Source organism: Lygodium microphyllum, chromosome 19 (assembly GCF_053477565.2).
Source record: "Lygodium microphyllum isolate KBCC chromosome 19, Lygodium_microphyllum_v1.1.10, whole genome shotgun sequence".
NCBI classification, from domain to species: Eukaryota; Viridiplantae; Streptophyta; class Polypodiopsida; order Schizaeales; family Lygodiaceae; genus Lygodium; species Lygodium microphyllum.
The window spans coordinates 7,723,717-7,744,900 of record NC_141153.1 but is presented as its reverse complement, the minus strand read 5'-3'; the positions used below and the strand labels follow the sequence as shown (position 1 = coordinate 7,744,900).

The 21,184-nt window shown below is 46.7% G+C and overlaps 1 protein-coding gene across 2 annotated transcripts in view; it reads right to left on the bottom strand.

Annotated features, from left to right (window-relative positions):
- LOC148019535 (heat-inducible transcription repressor) overlaps positions 1–21,184 on the bottom strand; it is a 154,102-nt gene that overhangs the window by 48,419 nt on the left and 84,499 nt on the right. For both annotated transcript variants that reach the window (XR_015695003.1, XM_087701029.1), the window contains exons 5-6: positions 20,167–20,321; positions 17,975–18,186 (exon numbers count right to left, since the gene is read on the bottom strand). Coding sequence is in view for 1 of the 2 variants with exons in the window: in XM_087701029.1 (XP_087557155.1) it covers positions 17,975–18,186; positions 20,167–20,321 (367 nt within the window). In the remaining variant the exon portion in view is untranslated. The remainder of the gene's footprint in view (positions 1–17,974; positions 18,187–20,166; positions 20,322–21,184) is intronic.

Genomic DNA, 21,184 nt, shown 5'->3' with positions numbered 1-21,184 from the left:
GTATGTATCTATGTATGTATGTATACATACATACATATATATATACATATATATATGTATGTATACACACACACACACATACATACATACATACATACATGTATATATATATATATATATATATATATATATATATATATATATATATATATATATATATATATATATATATATTACACACACACACACACACATACATAGATACATACATACATACATACATACATATATATATATATATGTGTGTGTGTGTGTGTGTGTGTGTGTGTGTGTAATCTCTAGGAACTGTGGGATATTCTTGACCTCTTTCACTGCCACCCATACCTTTGCGACTCCTGCTATTGTCACTGCGTCCACGAAAGATGCGGGAAGGTCAGTGCCGAAGAGCTGTCCAAAGTCTTCCACCATTTGGTGATACTCTATCGCCAGATCAGGGAAAAAAAGGGTGACCATGTGCCGAAGAAACTTGTTGTATGTATATATATATATATATACATATACATACATATATACATACATATATACATGTATATGTATGTATGTATGTATGTATGTATGTATGTATGTATGTATGTATATATACATACATACATGTATATATCTATATATCTATATATGTATGTATATATACATGTATATATCTATATATCTATATATGTATGTATATATATATATATATGTGTGTGTGTGTGTGTGTGTGTGTGTGTGTGTGTGTGTGTACATATACATGTATGTATGTATATATCTGTATATATATGTATATATACATACATACATGAGTTTACACCTTGCATCTTGAAACATGAATAGCCTCCACTACAATGGGGCACGTGGTTCCAAGAAGTTGATTATTCGGCATTAGGAGCAACTTGCCCTTGCCGGTCGGATCAACATCCTACTTCTAAAAGAGCACAAGCTCACTCCCACCCAAGCTCAGAGGGTAGGGAAGGTTCTCCCAGGCAGCTCGCGCACCTACTAGGAGCATACCATCGGTGCCCATGGCAGAAGCAGAGGCATATGCACCTCTATTGGCCTAAGTCTCACCGCCTGTATACAAGTCATGAGACGATAGTGGCAAGGAGGGTTCTATTGATCAGACTAGATATTGGGGACTCATGCCTTGGAGTCCTCAATGTCTATGCCCCTACTGAGGTTAGGACACATAGTAGGTTCTGGGTGGAGATTGCAAATGGACTCCCAGACGTGGACTCTTGGATTGTTAGAGGAGAATTCAACAACCTGGAGGCTTTAGAGGACCGGCAGGGTAGAGGCAAAAACTACCAGGGCATGACTGGGGAGGAGCAGAAGGCATGGGAATTCTTCCTACTAGCAATAGGAGCACGTGATTCCTGGAGAGATACTGCCTTCCACAGGAGGGAGAGGTCGCTGGATTTATCTTGGGAATATAGGCGGCTAGGTGGTGTCTTGCTGGAGTGGTTAGACAAGTTTTATGTGGGAGACTAGGGATGCTCTCACAGAGGCCAGATTGGGCAATTGTGGCGGGAACAATGCTGCCGATCATTGCCCAGTTCTCCTAACACTTGATCCTCCAGCATCGCCCTTGACGCTTGACCCTGTCGAATCCCACACTCGATCTATAGGAGGGAGCAGGTGATGAGACAGATTGAGCAGATTTGGACCAGGGAGTGGGGCAGGAGGGAACGAATCACAGAGGAGGTTGCAAAAGTCCTAGCCGAGTCGAGCAATATTTGCCAAGAGGCACCTATACAGGCCAGGCAGCAGAGCTCGTAGAAGGAGAGCGCAGTTCAGCGGGACCTTGCAGCCACACAGAGATTATTACAGGAGGCACCACGGGATCCCACCCTCCATGCATAGGAGGTGTGCACGCCTAGCCTTGAGGACAGCGTTCGGAGTTTTCCTTCCGCACCTCAACAGGTTTCTGGGCACAGAAAGGGGACACAATGTGCAAGGAGTTTTTCTAGGTGCACCAGTCTCACACCTAAGGAGTGCAGATACGCAGCCTTCGAGATCAGTATGGGAGGACTCATTCTAGCCCAAACAAGGTGATGGAGATTGTCACTGACTACTACAGGCACCTGTTCCAGCAAGAGACAGCCTCAGCCAGGGGACAGCGATGTAGACAGATGTTTTGGGATCACATCCTGTCCCTCGTCACAGAGATGTGATGCTGCCTCCTAGCCCCCTTCACAGAGAACAAACTCGAGGAGGCCTTCCATACACAGGATGGGCAAAAATGCCCGAGAGAGGATGGCCTCTCTAAGGCCTTCTTCACTACCTTCTTGGAGGTGGTGAAGGACCCCCTATTGATGACATTCCAAGAGATTTTCACCTCAGGACAGATGCCAGAGAGTCTCTTGGCAGGCCTTATCAGTCTTCTCCCCAAAGGGGGAGACAAGTTGGAGCTTTCCCAGTGGAGACCGATCACCTTATTGTCAGTCGCCTGTAAGGCACTAGCAAAGATGATTGGTAGGCGACTATGCCCTGTGCTTGCAAACATAATCCATGACACACAAACAGGCTTTGTCCAGGATAGGAGCACCCTCGACAATCTATTCACCTTCTTTGAGACGACAGAATGGGCCTAGCACAGTGGGCAAAGACTGGCCATGCTACTCCTAGATTTCAAGAAAGCTTATGACAAGGTGGACTGGGATTTCCTAGAGGGCACCATGGTAAGGTTGGGTTTCCCCCAGGCTTGGATTTGCGGGGTCTCCGCACTCTACAGATCGGCCATCCGTAGGGTTCTCATAGGTGGTAGGCAGAAGGAGGAGTTTCGGCTAAAGAGATCGGTCCGGCACGGTTGCCCCTTGGCCCCGTACCTATTTCTACTCTTTGCAGAGGCGATGTCCCATTTCCTCAGGTCTCGAGTCAGCCAATTGCGCAGTCTCTACCTTCCTGTGAGGGAGGAGACTGAACTACTAGACTCAGAGTATGTAGATGATACAACACTCTACATTGAGGATGATGTGTTGATTCTGGAGAGAGTGAGGCTGGCTCTTGAGGTGTCCTGTTTTGCAGTGAGAGTAAAAATCAACTGGTGGATGTCGGTTGGTTTTCTCACAGACCCGAACTCTAGCACAAAGTGGGGCGTCCACCTGGGATTTAGATGGGTGAGCAGAGGGCAGACCGTCCGCTATCAAGGGTTTCAAGTGGGACTCGACATCACTCCTGCCCAAGTTTCTTCCAGTCCTCGACTCTATTTAAAGGAAGTTGACCTATTGGAGTATGGCTCACCTCTCACTAGTAGGCCAAGCCTTGGTCGTTAATCACGTCCTCCTAGCGACGGCCTATTACATCGCCTCATGTTGGTGTTTCTGGTCATCCTGTGCAGGGCAGCTTCGCTCTTTGGTGCGGAACTTCTTGTGGTTCGGGTCAGACGGCTTCAGGGATTCCAGGGCCAAGGTAGCATGGGCAACCATCATACGGCATCATTCAGAGGGAGGGCTCCGGATCATACACCTAGAGTATCAGAGTATGACCCTCTTGGGCAAGCTAGTCGTCCGTGGTCTCACACCAGGAGGGCAGACTTGGAAGGTCCTACTACAGGAGGGTCTTTAGGAGTGCAGACCGAGGCTCGATGGTGAGTGGAGGCTGTCCCTAGGATGGATCTTCAAATCAGCCCAGATCACCTTTCCTAGGCAGCTTGCTCTGAGTATGGCAGGGCCTCTGTAAGGCCCTAATACAGAGCCCCCCAGGCTGCCAAGAGGAGATAGATTGTCAGCCGCTGATCTGGAACCTGCAAGTCAAAGATCAGGATGGGGCTCACATTGGCGAGCACCCCCACATCCAGTGGGCTGGGTGGGAGGCCGGCCCGGCACGTACCATAAGGACATGGCAAGAGATGTACAGGTTGGTGGACAAGGAGGTATTGTGGCGAGCATCGAGCTGCCAGAGAGGAGCGGAGCTAAGGAGAAGGGAGATAGATGGAACAATTCCTCAAGACTAGCTTGCTCCCCCGATACAAGAGCCGATAGAGGCCGGGGAGGTATGGACCGCTAGGTTCTCTCGAGAAGGAATCCCCCTCCAAGTGGCAAGGAGAGGGAGCAACGCTCCACCTAGGACCTTCTTCACCGTACAGGAGGGGGGCGTCTGGCCCTTGACAAAGGGCAGCAAGATGAGGGGATCGATGTCCTTGCATGGAGGAGGATCCGAGTGATTGGCTTGCAAGGGGAAGACATGGCGACTGGACCCCTTTGTCTTCTGGGAGGAGTTCAGGGAGTGGCGCCTTTGGATCTGGAAGGACAGGCCACATGATGAGCTAGAGTGGGATCCAAGAGAGTGGCTATGGCCGGCCACTGCTGTCGCTAAGAAGCCACCGAGACTCCTGGAGTACACTGCTAGGATTGGCAGATACGTACTAATGCAGGAGGATATGGATTGGGCGCCACTGCGTAGCAGGCAGTTGGCGGAGTATGGCATCACGGAGCCTTTCCAACGGACCTTCTGGCACTGCCTATGGGCTAGCTGGAGACCGAGAAGGTTATCATACTTCTTATGGCTGGTGGCAAACGGAGGCTTGGCAGTGGGAAGTTGGCTTGCCGAGATGCAAGAGGGAGTTTGTATGCGCTACACACAGCAAGCTTTGGAAACCCCAAAACATTGCCTTTGGTCGTGCGAGGTGCCGCAGCTGAGAGGAACATGCCGCATCCTTCGCCGCATGGCTCCCAGCCTTGGATGCATCTCTTGGGGAGCTTTCTGTTGGCAAGCAATCAGCAAGGGCCGTCACCTTCTGTATGAGGTTGGGATGTAGGACACGATATTCATTATCGCGGCAGGGTCATGCACAGTGGTCGGTCTGGAGGTTCTACCCATCCGCCAAGTACTAGAGCCCACAGCAGATCACTCTAAAGTGTAGGAGATCATAGACCAGAATGTGCTACAATAAGAAGTTCGACAATAAGTGATGCTCTAACCATAGTTGCACATACACTTTGCACCGTACCATATGGTACATATCTATACCAATTCATACCAAAAAATGGGCAGTTTTTGGCCCATCCAGACTGGACCAAGTAGTATCTTCTAACTTCTGAGCCTTATGTCCATTATCATAATTGCAAGCCTCTCTCACTCTCTCTCTCTTTTACATGGTTTTGTCTCTTTTAACTTGATTTTGGCCTTATAAGACGTTAGTATGTCTTTGTTTCTGCAAGAGTGATGCCATATGCTGCAGGGTAGTGTTATTCTCTTTGATAGTGCAAGAGTGACCCCATAGTCTTGCAGGGTAGTGTGATACTGCAGAAGTGACACCACATACTGCAGAAGCAACGTGCATATTATAGGTGTGACACGACTGCTAAAGGAGTGATGCATTTGCTGTTAGAATAGTGATTGTTGCCATCATTGTAATGCTGCATGAATGCTGTTCACCTTATGCAGGCGTGAGATTGTCCTTAATGCAGTGACTGGCGTGATGTTTGGGCAGTGACTGACGCAATATTGCAGCCATGAGATTGTCTTTATGCAGTGACTGACATGATGTTTGGGAAGTGACTAACATGATATTGCATGTGTGAGATTGAACAGTGACTGACGTGATCAGGTTTTCTGCAGTGAGAAAGAAAGGTTTCTGCTCTCAGGTCTATGCAGGAATGCTCAGGTTGTGCTGGCATACAGTGAATAAGTGAATGCACTGAGAGAGAGGGAGCAGAGATCCAGTTTATACAGGCAGAGACTGCAAGCATGGTCTGTCTCATGGTTCACGCTGAACTACAAATTATGAGGCAAGAATTAGAAAAACAAATATGAGAGCAGATCAAGGCAGAAGCATTAACAAACCAAAAGGTACAAATGCACAATACGCAGATAAAGATTAAGAGTGAATTGCAAGCAGAAATGTTGTCTGACATGCACACGCTGAAAACTGGACTGCAGAAAGTGGTGGATGCATGCAAATCTGAAATCTTAGAATTGAGGGAAGAAGCAAATACATTTAAGAAAAAAGAAATAAGCATGCAAGAAGAACTATAGAAGGAGAAAGAGGCATTAAAGGCGTGTGAAAGGGAGATCCACTCATGACAAAAGTGGCAAATACAACATAGAAGCAAATAGAAGAGGCCAGCCCATGGATCGAAGTAGCAGAAAAAAACAAGGTAACCCACTCTACCTGCCACAATGAGGAGAAGCAACAACACGAGGCGATGTACCAGGCCGTCGCTAAGAGGACCTGTTTAACCACTAGGGCTCCCCTTGCACCTGAGGGTAACCCACTCTACCTGCCACCTGAAGGGGGATGCCTGCTGGAGAGAACCTAGCTGCCCATACCTCCCCGAGCTCTATCGGCTCTCATATTGGTGGGGCAAGCCACTCCGAAGGTATTGCTGCGTCTATCTCTCTTCTCCTCAACTCCACTCCTCTCGTGCAACCTGATACTCGCTGCAACACCTCCTCGTCCTCGTCCGCCATCCTGTACACCTCCCACCATGTCCTGATGGAACGAGCCCGGCCCGCCTCCCACCCAGCCCATTGGATGTGGGAGCGCTCACCTATCTGTGACCCTTCCCGATCTTTGACCTGGAGGTTCCAGATCACCGGCTGACGGTCTATTTCCTCCTGGCAACCTGGGGGGCTCTGGACTAGGGCCTTACGGAGGCCCTGCCACACGCGGAGTAGGCTCCGAAGGAAAGGTGATCTTTGGGTGGGCGGGGGGGGTGATCTGGGCTGACATGAAGATCCATCTCAGAGACGGCCTGCATTCACAGCCAAGCCTCGATTTACAATCCTGAAGGCCCTCCTGCAGTAAGACCTTTTAGGTCTGCCTGCCTAGTGCAAGACCGTGGACAACTAGCTTGCTCAAGAGGGCCATACTCTGATACTCTAGGTCTATGATCCTAAGCCCTCCCTCTAATCGATGTCGTATGACGGTCCCCCACGCTACCTTGGCCCTGGAGTCCCTAGAGCCATCAAACCCAAACCAAAGGAAGTTCCGCACTAGTCGGCGAAGCTGCAGTACACACAATGAGGAGAAGCAACAACACGAGGCGATGTACCAGGCCGTCGCTAAGAGGACCTGTTTAACCACCAGGGCTCCGCCTGCTAGTGAGAGGTGAGCCGTACTCCAGTAGGTCAACTTCCTCCGAATAGAGTCAAGGACTGGAAGAAACTTGGGCAAGAGTGATGTCTAGTCCCACTTGAAACCCTAGATAGCGGACGGTCTGCCCTTTGCTCACCCATCTAAATCCTAGATGGACGCCCCACTCCGTGCTAGAGTCCGGGTCTGTGAGAAAACCAACCAACTTCCGCCAGTTGATTTTTACTTTCACTGCAGAACAGAACACCTCAAGAGCCAGCCTCACTCTCTCCAGCATCAACACATCATCCTCAGTGTAGAGTGTTGTATCATCTGCATACTCTGAGTCTAGTAGCTTAGTCTCCTCCCTCACAGGAAGGTGGAGACTGCGCAATCGGCTCACCCGAGACCTGAGGAAATGGGACATCGCCTCTACAAAGAGTAGGAACGGGTACGGGGCCAAGGGGCAGGAAGAAATTGCTGGGCAGGAGTGATATCGAGTCCCACCCGGAACCCTAGGTATCGGACGGTCTGCCCTTTGCTCAGTCATCTAAATTCCAGGTGGACGCCCCACTCCGTGCTGGAGTCCGGGTCTGTGAGGAAACCAACCGACTTTCGCCAGTAGATTTTCGCTCCCGCTACAACGCAAAACACATCAAGAGCCAGCCTCATTCTCTCCAGCATCACCTCATCATCCTCTATGTAGAGGCCTATGTCGTCTGCGTACTCTGAGTCTAACAACTCACTCTCTCCAGCCGAAAATCCTCCCCTCGCCTTCCCCCTATGAGAACCCTGCTGGTGGCCGATCTGTACAGGCTGCAGACCCCACGAATCCAAGCATGGGGGAATCCCAACTTCACCATGGTGCCCTCTAGGAAATCCCAATCCACCCTATCATAAGCTTTCGTGAAATCCAAGAGTAATACTGCCAGTCTCTGCCCACTGTGCTAAGCCCACTCTGTCGCCTCAAAGAATGTAAATATATTGTCTAGAATGCTCCTATCCTGGACAAAGCCCGTCAATGTGTCATGAATGATATCTGGAAGCACGGGGCGTAATCGCCTACCAATCATCTTTGCCAGTGCCTTATAGGCCATTGACAATAAGGTGATCGGTCTCCACTGGGAGAGCTCCAACCCGTCTCCCCCTTTGGGAAGAAGACTGATAAGGCCTGCCAAGAGACTCCATGGCATCTGTCCTGAGGTGAAGATCTTTTAGAAAGCCCTCAATAGGGGGTCCTTCACCACTTCCCATTAGGTAGTGAAGAAAACCTTAGAGAGGCCATCCTCCCCCGGGCATTTCTGCCCATCCTGTGTATGAAAAGCCTCCTCTAGTTCCTTCTCTGTGAAGGGGGCTAGGAGGGAGTGTCCTATCTCCTCTGTGACAAGGGACGGGATGTAATCCCATACCTGCTGTCTGCATCTCTGTCCTCTAGCTGAAGCTGTCTCTTGCTAGAAACGGCACGTGTAATAGTCGGTGGCAATCTCCATCACCTCATCAGGACTAGAACGGGTCCTCCCATACCGATCCCGAAGGCTGCGTATCTGCTCTCCCACGGTGCGGGGCTAGTGCACCTGGACAAACTCCCTGCACATTGTGTCCCCCTTCCGCGCCCAAAAGGCTGCTAAGGTTCGGAAAGAAAACTCCGAGCGTCTATCCTCTAGGCCAGCAATGGCTGCACGCGGGCGCACCTCCTATGCGTGGAGGGTGGGGTCCCCTGGTGCCTCTTGCAATAATCTCTGCGTGGCTGCAAGGTCCCACCGGAGTGCTCTCTCCTCCTCCCAACACTACTACCTGGCCTCTATGGCTACCTCTTGGCAGATTCTGCTTGACTCGGCAAGGACCTCTGCAACCTCCTCTGCTATCCAGTCGAGCAAAATCTACCTCTTGGCAGATTCTGCTTGACTCGGCAAGGACCTCTGCAACCTCCTCTGCTATCCAGTCCCTCCTGTCCCACTCTCTACTCTATCTGTCTCGACACCTCCTCCCTCCTATAGATCAAGTCAGGGATCCGACAGGATCATGTATCCAGGGCGGATGCTGGGGGATCAAGTGTCAGGAGATCCGGGCAGTGATCGGATAACGCGGTGCCTGCCAACTGCTCAATCTGGTCTCCACGAGAGCCTCCCCACTCTCCCACATAAACGTGTCCAACCGCTCTAGCTGGGCTCCACCTAGCCGCCTGTATCCCCTGGAGAAGTCCAACAACCTCTCCCTCCTGTGGAAGGCAGGGTCTTTCCAGGCATCACGTGCTCTGACTGCAAGCAAAAAGACCTCCCATGTCTCCTGCTCCTCCCTAACCATGCCCTGGTAGTTTCTTCCTCTGCCCTGCTGATCCTCCAAAGCCTCCAGTTGTTGAAGTCTCCTCCAACAATCCAGTAGTCCACCTCTAGGAGTCCAGTTGCTATCTCCACCCAGAACCTGCTGCGTGCCCTAAGCTCCGTAGGGGCATAGACATTGAGGACTCCAATACACGAGTCCCCAATATCCAGTCTCATCCATAGAACCCTTCCTGCCACTATCGTCCCATGGTCTCGTACACAAGTGGCGAGACTCGGGCCAATAGAGGTGCATACGCCTCCACTCCTACCGTGGGCACCTATGGCATGCTCCCCGTAAGTGTGAGAGCTGCCCGGAAGTACCTTCCCAACCCGCTGAGCCTGGGCGAGGGTGAGCTTGTGCCCCTGTAGAAGCAAGATGTCGATCCGTCCGGCAAGGGCAGCCTGCAACTCCTTCCGAACAATCAGCTTCTTGAAGCCACGTGCCCCACTGTAGTGGAGACTGTTCACATTCCAAGATGCAAGATGTAAGCTCATGGGGAAACCTGTGACTGACCGACCAGGCATCTATTCGGTGTGGATGCTGCAAATGAGGAGGAGAGACTGTGAGGCATGCAAGTGCGCTTTGCCGCCGGTCTGGATGGTGAACTCCAATCCCCCATGGTGGCCCTCGGCGACCATAAGGATGATAGATGCTCCAGGTGGTACTATCAATGCATCTATCAGCCATGCTGAAAATCGCAACTATGTACGCTGGTAAAAGCGAGCAGCCTGTTCTGTGGGCCACTCAATCACGTCCTTCGGCGCTCTCCATTGTGGGGGGCTCGAAAGATAATGCTCAAATGTGGGATGTCGGTGCTAACCCACCAGTTATTGTCCATCATGCAACCTGGCCACTGTTGTGCAAACAGTGCTAATCACAAGAATGTGGCGCAGGTGGAGAATGTGGGGGGCTGCGGTCCTGTCGGGTGGGGCGGACAGGGGGGGCTCTGGAGTGCTCTGCCGAGAGGGGGTCGCTCTCCCGCCAACACCCTGTTGACGAAGCTGGCTCTGAGGACCTGGCTGCACCCCCCCTTGCCGTCTCCCTCTCTATCGTCTCTGGACCCGTGTGAAACCGTCTCTGGACCACCTGCGGACCTATGGGCGAAGCCGCCTTGGCTCCGAAACACGTACAAATTGCTGCCTGATGCCCAAAGACGTGGCAGCGCAGGCACTATCCTGGTTGCCCAACCACAATAACCTACTGCCTAAAGGAGTGCCTGCGTGCCTCAATCTCTAGGAACTATGGGATATTCTTAACCTCTTTCACTGCCACCCGTACCTTTGGGACTCCTGCAGCTATCACTCCATCCGCGAAGGACGCAGGAAGGACAGTGTTGAAGAGCCGTCCAAAGTCTTCCACCAACCGGCGATACTCAATCGCCAAGCCGAGGAAACCGCGTGCCGAAGAAACCTGATGTGGAGTGCAAATGCCTCCACAGTAAAGCCACTGTACCAAGGGACCATGTATATGCCCCCCTTCGTGGACACATATGGTGAACTCGCGAGTGGCTCGTGAGCTGCATCTGCTGAGCGGAGACAAACCATGAAGATCCCTTGGCCCAATCGCCTCCATGATCTGCGCTGTGCTGATGCGCAGCGTGGAGTGAAGCCAGTTCCGATGCTGGGCCCTGGTTGGGGAATGTCCTACTACATGACCATAAATCGTTGTTTCCATTAGCTCCAGCTCTTTAGCTTGGACGGCTAAGAGTTGCTCCTCAGAGAGGACTACGTGCAAGGTGTTTAACTGGGGGGGCACTCACTGAGTGTGCCGGCATCTGACCATAGGTTTCCATTGTGCGTCCGTTCTGGCAAAACCTACCTATCACACTGTTGTGCTACTGGATGGGGAGTTGTTGCAAGGGGAGGGAGCAACTAGAGGGGGGAGGGGGGGTGTCGATGGCGGTGGTGTGGGAGCCTGACAAAGGGCCAGGGCTCCCGGCAAGACAGCACGCGGGGGGTGGGGGGGTTGGAGGGGAGGAAAAAGATAGGCCGGGGGGGAAGAAAAAGAGGGAGGGCAGGTAGGCGCAGGTGGCACACGGGGAGCTTGCGATGGGGGCGGCGAGAGGGATGGGGCACAGGTGATGACGAGGAGAGTGGTGTTGCTCGTGTTCGATGGTTAGGAGGGGTGTCGCTAGCGATGGCGCTGCACTGGCAGGGCACGACGAACAGACGAGGCGGGGCGAGGCACGACGATCAGACGGGCGGGGCACGACAATCGGACGGGGCAATGTGACGGACAGGAGAGCCGTTTTTTTTGTTGTGTTCTATTATCTATAATCCAAAATAACCAAGTTTTTGTTTTTTTTTTTTGTACAAATATCATACCGTACCTTATAAAATCATAAGGTACCAATTAGTACCGTATTTTATTGTATTGTACTGTATCGTACCTTTCGTGCCTGACAACCCTAGGATGGACAGGTCATAATCACCAACAAAAGGTCTGCATGATGTTACGAGGCCTATGAGACACTTAAGATATCAATATGGAATTATAATGGAGCCCTCCACTTAAGACACTAGTTACTTTGAAGATTACTTCCGAAACATTGGCATGTCCATGTACACAGAAACACACCAATGTAAAGGTAGCGGACTAACAAACGTGCAGAGATACATGTGGGAAAGTGCATTTCATCCACCAACAAGTAGAAAGCTAAGAAGCAATAGGGATTCTAGAGGTGTAGTCATACTATATCGGAAGACCTCAAAGGGATGGTGTGTTGAGAAACCACTTCTTTAGTTTACACACTTCATTTAGGGTTTTGCACTGACAGTCCCTAAAAGGACTGACGTCCACATTTGGCCACTTTTTCAGTGGCTGCCCACACAATGGTGTGCCACCCTAGATAGCTTGTGCCTATAAATAGACAATCACTTCATTCATACTTTTACCACCCCACCACTCTTCAGTCATTCTTCACCCCTCTTCCTTCATCATCAAACACCCTTCCCTTCTCTCACCAGCCCCTTCCATGGCCCTCGCACCCCTTTAGGAGGACATTGCAGTTCATGGCTCATGGCTGCCTTCATCCTTCCTCTTCTACTTCATGCACCCTATTCCATCATCAAGCCTTGCGTTTGGAACATCTTCCACCTAGTGTTACCATCATCTGCTTGATGTCAGCACCCTTTTCCATTAGGCTCCACCTTCACCTACGTTTTTTAGTGCAGAGATCTTCTCTTTGCTTGGTGTCATCATCTCCAGCTTGGCGTCAACATCCTAGCCTCTAGCCACAATTTACATCACCGAGCATCAGTGACTTTATCACTCATCTATCACAGGCGCTGTTGGGACTCACATTTTTGTAGCTCGGTTTCTCCTCCATCACCTAGCATCACTCGTCTATCAAAGGGTCTACTGGGACCTCCGTTTTTTATGGCCTAGCTCCTCCTCCATCACCGAGCATCACTCATCTACCACAGGGGCTGCTCGGACCTACGTTTTTGCAGCCCTGCTCATCTTCCATCATCTGGCATCATCATTATTGACCTAGTGTTAGCATCTCGGCTGCTCTCCCTACATTTGGCAGCTCCGATACTCTGGGATTTGTGTTTTGCTGCACAAGTCACTCCTCAACATTGAGGACTGCAATTCACTCCATCGACAACTGGTAATCATCTCCCACACCTCTGATAGCATCAAAGGACTGCGGTTTGCTCCCTCAACAGATGTCTTTCACCTGCCAGTAATTACTTTGATAGCCCCACTACCCAGAGGACTGCGTTTCACCCCCTTCACTGTGCAACTTTTCCACACGTGTTGTTGTCTGATTCAAACAAGACAGTGCAATTATCTTCTAAGCTTCAACTCCGTTGTATCAGCTTTTCTTCTCATAGCATGATTCAATGCATCATCACCGTGTTCTTTATGTGTGTCTCAGTTTCTCCTCTCTCAATGTTTTCCATACACACTTTGTGTTACTCCCTACAAACCCTGTTATCTCTCTACACTCTCGCTTATTTTAACATGGTATCAAAGCATACTTGTTATTTTTGACATGGTGTAGGAACGAAGAGAGATGACCAAGCACGATACTTGTGGGTTAGGATACATGCAAGGAGACTACAAGATATATTCATTGCAATGTGCTACTTTCCTCTTACAAACTCAACCTATGCCACATGAGATGGATAACCCTTTGATGGACTCTGAGGATATTATGAGATATGCCAGCATTGGGGACATATTATTGGTGGGGGATTTCAATGCACGCATTAGACATGGACAAAGTGATTTTTGCATGTGTGATAATACTATGTTCGAGGAGATTGACATAGAGCCTACACAAGAGAACCCAGGAAAAAGAAGTGAGCAACTATGGGACACATGTATTGGCTTTGGCAAGTGCACATAGACTAGCCACCTTTAATGGCCTACCACAATGACCATGTTCTAACACTTTGACGTGTTGGAATCACAAAAAAGCAAGCACTATGGACTATTTGAGAGGCTCACCAACATTGATACCAAACATCCAAAACTTCTGAATTTCGTGACCCCTTGTGAACATATGAAACATGGAACCCCATGCCTCTCTAAACATCCCAAATACTATGTTGTAGAAGACACCTCGCACATCGATAGTGGCCCTGAACAAACTAGTTTACATACATTGGACTTGAGCAAATCATTGGAGGAACGCACAAATAACTTACTAAGGCCATACACAAATCAGCCATGTATGCATTCCCCCACATAGTATTTTCACATTTCTCACCAAAATTAAAGGGCGTAGGATGAGGATGGGCTAGTGGCAAAACATTTCTCACATGCTTGCGATATACTAGTACCTTGACTACCAAGTATGTTCAATAGAACAATTTATGAGGGCTTCCTATGAGCTAGTCAAACAATACTATATTTTCACTCTTTAAGAGCAATGATCCTTTGACCCCTAGCAATTACAAGACTATCATGATCACTCATACTTTGGCCAAGATATATGGATCTATACTAGAGCATGAACACAATGAGTGGGCTAAGATCCAAGGCAAAAGAGCACAAGGATAGGCAAGCTTCAGACGCGGGTATACCACATTGGACCGCTTTGTGGATTTTCGCAAAGCATTTGATACAATGCCTCATATTGCATTAGGTAGAGATTGCAAGATATTGGAGTACCAAGGTGTATACAATGGAGTATCTATGCATTATATAAGACAATGATAAGCCACACATGGGCACCTAGGGGTTATAAGAGAGGGTTGACAGTACCATAGGAGTAAAACAAGGATGCTCACTTTTACCCACATTGTTTGGTTTATATATAGATTAAGTGTAAGATTACATTGACGAGGGAAGAGAAGCAAAAGCAGCCTAGCAAGGGTGCTAATACAGATATCATTGTATGTAGATGATGATGTTCTCATTTCAAACATGGTATTATCATGATCAATGGCCTTTCCATAATATCTCAACCATCATAAAAATATCCCTTTGTTCTAGTCTGATCAATGAGTGACCTTAGGCACCCGTGGTACAAGCTACAGCCCCCATACCTCTACTCCATATAGTAGTGTGGGTGAGATTAGGGTGTCAAGCAACTATACTTTGTTGCAAGACTCCGAGAACTATATGTGAGCACATTGACTCTCGAGTGCCCCTAGTGATGCATCATGTACGCTCTCATCCAAGTCTTTAGATGCCCGTCCAGCCAAGAAGGGCTATTATAGAAGAGTGCTCTAGAATCCTAACACTGGAGTGGGGTCCTGTGACTTTCATAAAGAAGTAACTGAACCAGTAAATGATCCAAGAGAGTCATGCTAGGTATGACACTTGCTAGGCCACCACTGTCGCAAGCCCAATCATCCACATGGAATTGATCGATCCTAGAGAAAGTCCTAGCTCCCACTGCCCAATCTCTCCTAGAGAATTTCTAAATGCATTAATCCCTCACAACCTACATTCAATGAAAATGGGGTTGTTGGAGCTGTTGGCATCTAATAGTTGTTCACTCGGCAAAACTTTCCATGTAACTTAATTCTAAGGTCCAAACTTTTAATTTAATTATGGTTTCACATTGAGCCTTTGCGCACAATGACCATTGCATCGGCTATGAACGATTTGACATTGGGCATGCAATGGACAAGTGTACGTTGAAAAATGATGAGCATTGAATCATGTTGAATTCATCATGCCAATACAATGGAGCTAAGCTTGGAGATGACGGCACTATCCTAGCTGATTAGGCAGCAATACCTAGAAGGGATCTGCACTATGAAGAGAATGAGAGAGAGTCCAAGCAAAGATGTCAATGACTAGGAAAAGAGTTGCTCTATGGAGAATGAAACATGATCCCCTATGCGGTGGATTGTTAAGAGTAGACACTAGAAGATAGAGGATAGCAATAGATGGAGCGAAACACAGTCCTCATGAGTTGTCGGAAATGAAGAATAGGATGATCATCGTTGTCAAAATGACTCGTGGGCAGCCAATTGGAAAAGAAACGCAAGAATGTTGGCAAAGACCTCTCAGTGTAGGTGGCTGCAAATAGGCAACTACTCAACAGCTCTTCGTGAGGAGAAAATGCAATAACACAAAGTATTTAATGTAGGGCTGATAAAGAGGATGTAGCCTGCTACACACAACATGAATCTGTTGCGGACATAGCCTCCAAAATGTGGCTGATGGCTGGGAATTGTCGCATGGGTGCTAGGGTGGCAAGAAAAGCTAGAAATGCACAATGAAGATAAAGACAATCTGCTGTACCAGTCTAGGGAGGAGTGAAACCAGAAAACGCAGCAGTGAAAAATACTGAAGAAAAGAGAGTCAAGCTATGTGGACTCAAATCGCAGTCAACTGCAATGTTTGGAGCTGATGGTGATGTGAAAACGACCTTTAGAATGAGATCCCCCTATTGATATGGTGTTACAATATGGACTCAAAGCACAGCCAGCTGGAGTGTCTAGAGCTGATGGCGATGTGACAATGACCTTCAGAATGAAGTCCCCTATTGGTATGGTGTTACGATCAGCTGAACAGCACCACGAACTGAGATATTTGCCCTGATAGGGGTGTGAACAGGAGTGGTAAGGGCTAAGGCTGAAAGTGTAATGGAGTGAATGAATAGGAGAATGATGAACAAATCAGAGAGTGTTAGGGATGTGTAGACACTAGAAGATAGAGTGTTAGTGAATGAATAGGAGAATGCACATGCCCTATTTATAAGCACATGAGTCGCTAGACTATCTACAATGGCTCCAAAGTTGACCCAGGTGGCAGCTGCACAAATAAAGCCTTTTTGGAGCTGTGAATGGAGACCAAAATGGGAAACAATGTAATACAATGCATTTAATGACTTTGATTGCTCAATAGGTCCTCAAAAGTAAGTTAGGCTACTCATCCTTAGGCTTGTGAAGCTTTTTCCTCTCATAGATCTTTAGGCTAATTGAGTTAGGTCCCTATGCTTATTTCCTTAGGCTAGGTACATACTTAGGACTCCATTCTCTCTTCTCTTCTGTTGAATCCTGTCTTAACTTGCCATCTTTAACTTAGCACCAAAGCATCTCATTATGAAGCATTGGCAAGCAGGTTTTGGTCTCTCTTGTTGTACGAATGGGCTTGTATTTTACTTGAGAACTAATGCTGCAGGAATCCAACAGTCCTAACTAAGCTGAAAACACAGTTGTTAGGTCATTCCTCGGTGGTTCCATGTTCTTGCCTGGTTGTGCCCTGCACCCTGCCTCTTCAACCAATATGGAGGCTTCCCCTCCAAGACCAAATGTTAACAAGAAAAGTAATTGTTGTTCATGCAACAAATCTGATGTGCAAGCACGGGTAGTAATAGCACATCTACATGCATATAAAAATAAAGACCCAAATAAAGTGGTGCATGAACAAAAAGCTGCAGTGAGAACAGTCAACCACCATTTTGTAGAGAAACACTCAAGCGTATGTTTCCATTGCTGCACTTCTGTGAGAGCTGTGTGTTGTATTCTCATCATAATGTGCACAATTATGAAAATCCTTGCAAATAAAGGAACGTTGATACCATGGATATTGTACCAAAAGGGTTCCACGTTTGAATGCAGAGCAGATGTCAGACGGACATACAAATCTGCAAGTTTACAACTTTTCTGTGGAACACTTCTTTTATTCAACAATGTTACAATGAATGGATGGATGTCTCAAGATCAGTCAAAAAAACATTAATAAGAGGTTCTATAGGAACATCTCCAAGATCAAAGAAATCTTGAAGAGACATCATTAAGGGAACATTCAAAGTACTAACAGCAATGGAAATCAGCACAATAAAAAATCAAATGGTTTTGCACAGCGTATACAGTCATAGAGCCTAAAATTTAGTCCAATCCATGAATAGTGAGACACCTGGTGGAGTAAGCCATCCAAAAATCCAAACTTTTCTCGACAAGCTTGAAAATGATATTTTCAAGAAACCCCATAATATATTCAAGGGCTTCACATCTAGGCATGACCCTAGCATATGATAAACTCTACCTTCACTGTTGGAAGGTCATTGACAAGAAGATGATGCAACACTACAGACAGAGTCCTCTCTGCTTTTGTGATACCAATGTTCTGATGCAATACTGTATCCATTATGTGCACAAGGCATGCACACACAAGCAGAGCAACATGTGCGTGCAGCCTGCCATTATTGCAGTACTCTTAAGAAAAAGAGAATGTAGAGAACTGCACCTGTGTGATTACATCGACAAGACACAATTAGAGCATAGCTTCCAGTCTCCTGCAACAAGCTTGATGTAGGTCCAACTTTCCATCTTTTCCCCCCAATAGATCCCTTTGTGTCCTGATATTCGGGTTCGGAGAAAGATGCACCACCTCTGGCCACCGACCCATTGAATGGTGAGTTTGAAGGCTTGAGAATAAATGAATGTTGTTCACCAGGCCTGCCTACCACCAGATTTCCAAAAGCTCAGAACTTAGTAGCTGCTAAGGAGTTATAGAAGAATGATGACCCCTCATCACAATAATGGGAATACTGAGTGCACAAATTACACAAAGAGATATATGGCATGCCTTGCATACTGATCAAAACAAAAAATCTCTATTTAAACTGGTTCATCATATATTTTGCAACTTCGTAGAAATGAACACAAAATAATGACGACGTTTATTGCATACAAGTGACATATTAAAGTGTCATACCCTTAACATCCCATCGAGGCTGCTGCCGGGCATTGACAGGCAGCAAAGAGTCTTGACAGACATGATGAATAAAACTCCAGACTGTGTCTGATAAAGTCAGACTATAGGTACTGTACCTACTACCACCTGGAAAACTCTCTCTTTATGGACCAGTTTCTGTTTCTATCTTTGCAAACCTTTTTATATATTGTGCGAATAGAAAAAAGATAGAAAATCCCCTTCTAAAGAAAAAACTAGTTTGAGCTTTGGAGAAGTTAAAATTTTTAATATTCACTATGTTTCACCCAACAAAATCAACTACTGTGATTAATATTACGGACCTGATTTTGACAACTGCTAATACTAATTCTAGAAAAGGGCAACAAAGGAAGAAGCCCAGCAGTAGCAAGAATGAAAGCACTTAAATCACCACCATCTACATGTCATGCTGGCACTACTATGAGCCTACAATGGTTTGAAATACTTTGATGCTTGATGAGTATGTACAACCTTTGTTGCTAGCTGATCACGACATGGGTGTTCTCGGCCCTGCACAGGCAAGATGGCTGAATGTGGGGAATCCATGGTCATGGCAGGCTTTCCACAGAGCTGTTCACAAGAAGCAGCAAGATTTGATGATTTTACTTCACTTTCTGTGATAAGGGTATCACTATGATCGACATTGGTGCTCCTTCTTTTGGGAGTTTCAGGACTGGGAGTTACAACTCACCGCTAGAGTCTCAGAGTATTTCCAGTGGTGCATTCAGATACTTGAAGTGTCTTCCTCGACACACTTGTCATTCTTCTATATACTATGAAGTTAAAGTTTTCTGACAGCCTAATGTTGTGGTTTCGGGCACGGTGGTGGTCCCTAGGGTCTGCATCATAATATATTTTGTTGTACTATTTACCAGTGAACTGAGAGGATGTTAGCAGTGCGCATTCCATGGGTTTTAGGGCCCTTTATTAGGCTGTTATCTGGGTGCCTCACAGCTCAATGATGCTCTTGCTCGGTGCATTTTTGTAGCATAAACTCTTTCAATCTAAGTGTTTTGTCCTACTATACTTGAAAGAATTCTAAACAATGTCATATTGAGAGTCCCTGCACATTCCACAGAAGTTATCTTTGGTAGAAAAAAAGAGCCAATCTGTTGGTGGATATCCTCACTGGTTTCAACAGGATGTGTAGACTTGTCAAATTATTAGTTGAACAGGTCTCCCTAGAGGCCATTAGAAAGGAAGGCTTTCCAAGGGCAATTAGAAAGATTCGTGTCCTTTCCAAGGCAATTGACATCTCTTCACAGCATCAGTTCAGCTATGGATAACACCTCAAGGAATTTCCTCCATTCAAACAGTGCGCCACACTCAAAGCTCAAAAACATTATTTGAGTAAGGCAAACTTTAAGGGGACTAAAATGTACATTTTCTTCTTACATAATTAGACAATATCACTGCTTTCCACTCTCTAGACTGAGAACAGCCCATTCACATCTTGAGCCTTTTGAATTGCTTTTGCTCTTTTAGCTTTAACAGTATGTCTCGAATAATGTGCACAATGCTCCTAGCACCACCACCACCTAACACAGGCAGGGATGCACACAGAGACAATACAGCTGAGCTTTTATAATGCATGCACAGTTAAAACACACATCACATGAAAATTTAGAGCTTGCTAAAAAGCACCACCAAACAAAGCACAAGTTCTAGATTTCAGAAATCAAAATAGCAATGGAAGTTACTACCTGAGGCAAAGCCCTGGCAGTCTATGGTCTTCTCCCACCTCAACACAAGCTATTGGCACAGATTGTGGCATGCTATTTGGACCAGCAGATTCACATATGATGCTAATGGAGTCAACCATTATTAGAACTTCTGGAAGATGGTCAGGAACCACATTCTACACTTAAAAGAAAATTAAAAAATAAATGAGATTTGAGATGGGATATTAAAGTAGGCCTGTACATGGCCACATATAATACATCAGATAGAATTTTAGCAATCAGAATAACACCTCAACACTAAAAGAAAAAACAAACAGAGTCAAAAGGAAGTCTTTGCATCTATTACTTCCCTCTAGTAGCTGCTTAGTCTCAAAAAATTATTGGTATAACCGTATAAGTGTTAGGTTTGAGACAAAAGACTTGGGTCTTTGCTGTATATACGCAGCACTAGCACATGCAGATGATAAAGGATAAACAAACATCGCTCCACATAACCATCATGGCAACCTGTTATCATTTCTCGATATCTTCCTTTTCCTCAGAGTAAAGCTAAACTCACTTGTTGGTTTCCTTTTGCTTGCCATGTCATCTTTATCAAAATCTGTCAGTTCTTCTATACTAAAAAGGGAGCATCTACCATTTGATAGTGAGTACACTTTACTACATTCCTTGCACATTATGCAAAGTTCTAGTATTATTACATCACTGTTGTGAGTTGCATTGAAACTCTGCTTAAAACATTCTTTGATTTGAAATGCTAGATGTTGAAATCTTTTAAGAAAATTTAGCATGCAGCATTCTTCGTATCTGTTTTTGTCACATTGCACAAGTAAAGCATGAGTAACGCACACTAATTTCAATTTTCATCTGTTGGTTAAGGCTGGCACATGAACATTTCAAGTGTTTTGTGCAAACAATTAGGTTTCAAGCCACTTGAAATGTCATTTAAAAACCACTACTCTAATATCGATGCAATATAACATAGGTAAATCGAACCAAAGGCTTGTCTTACTACTTCAAAGCCTTTGTAAAATGATCT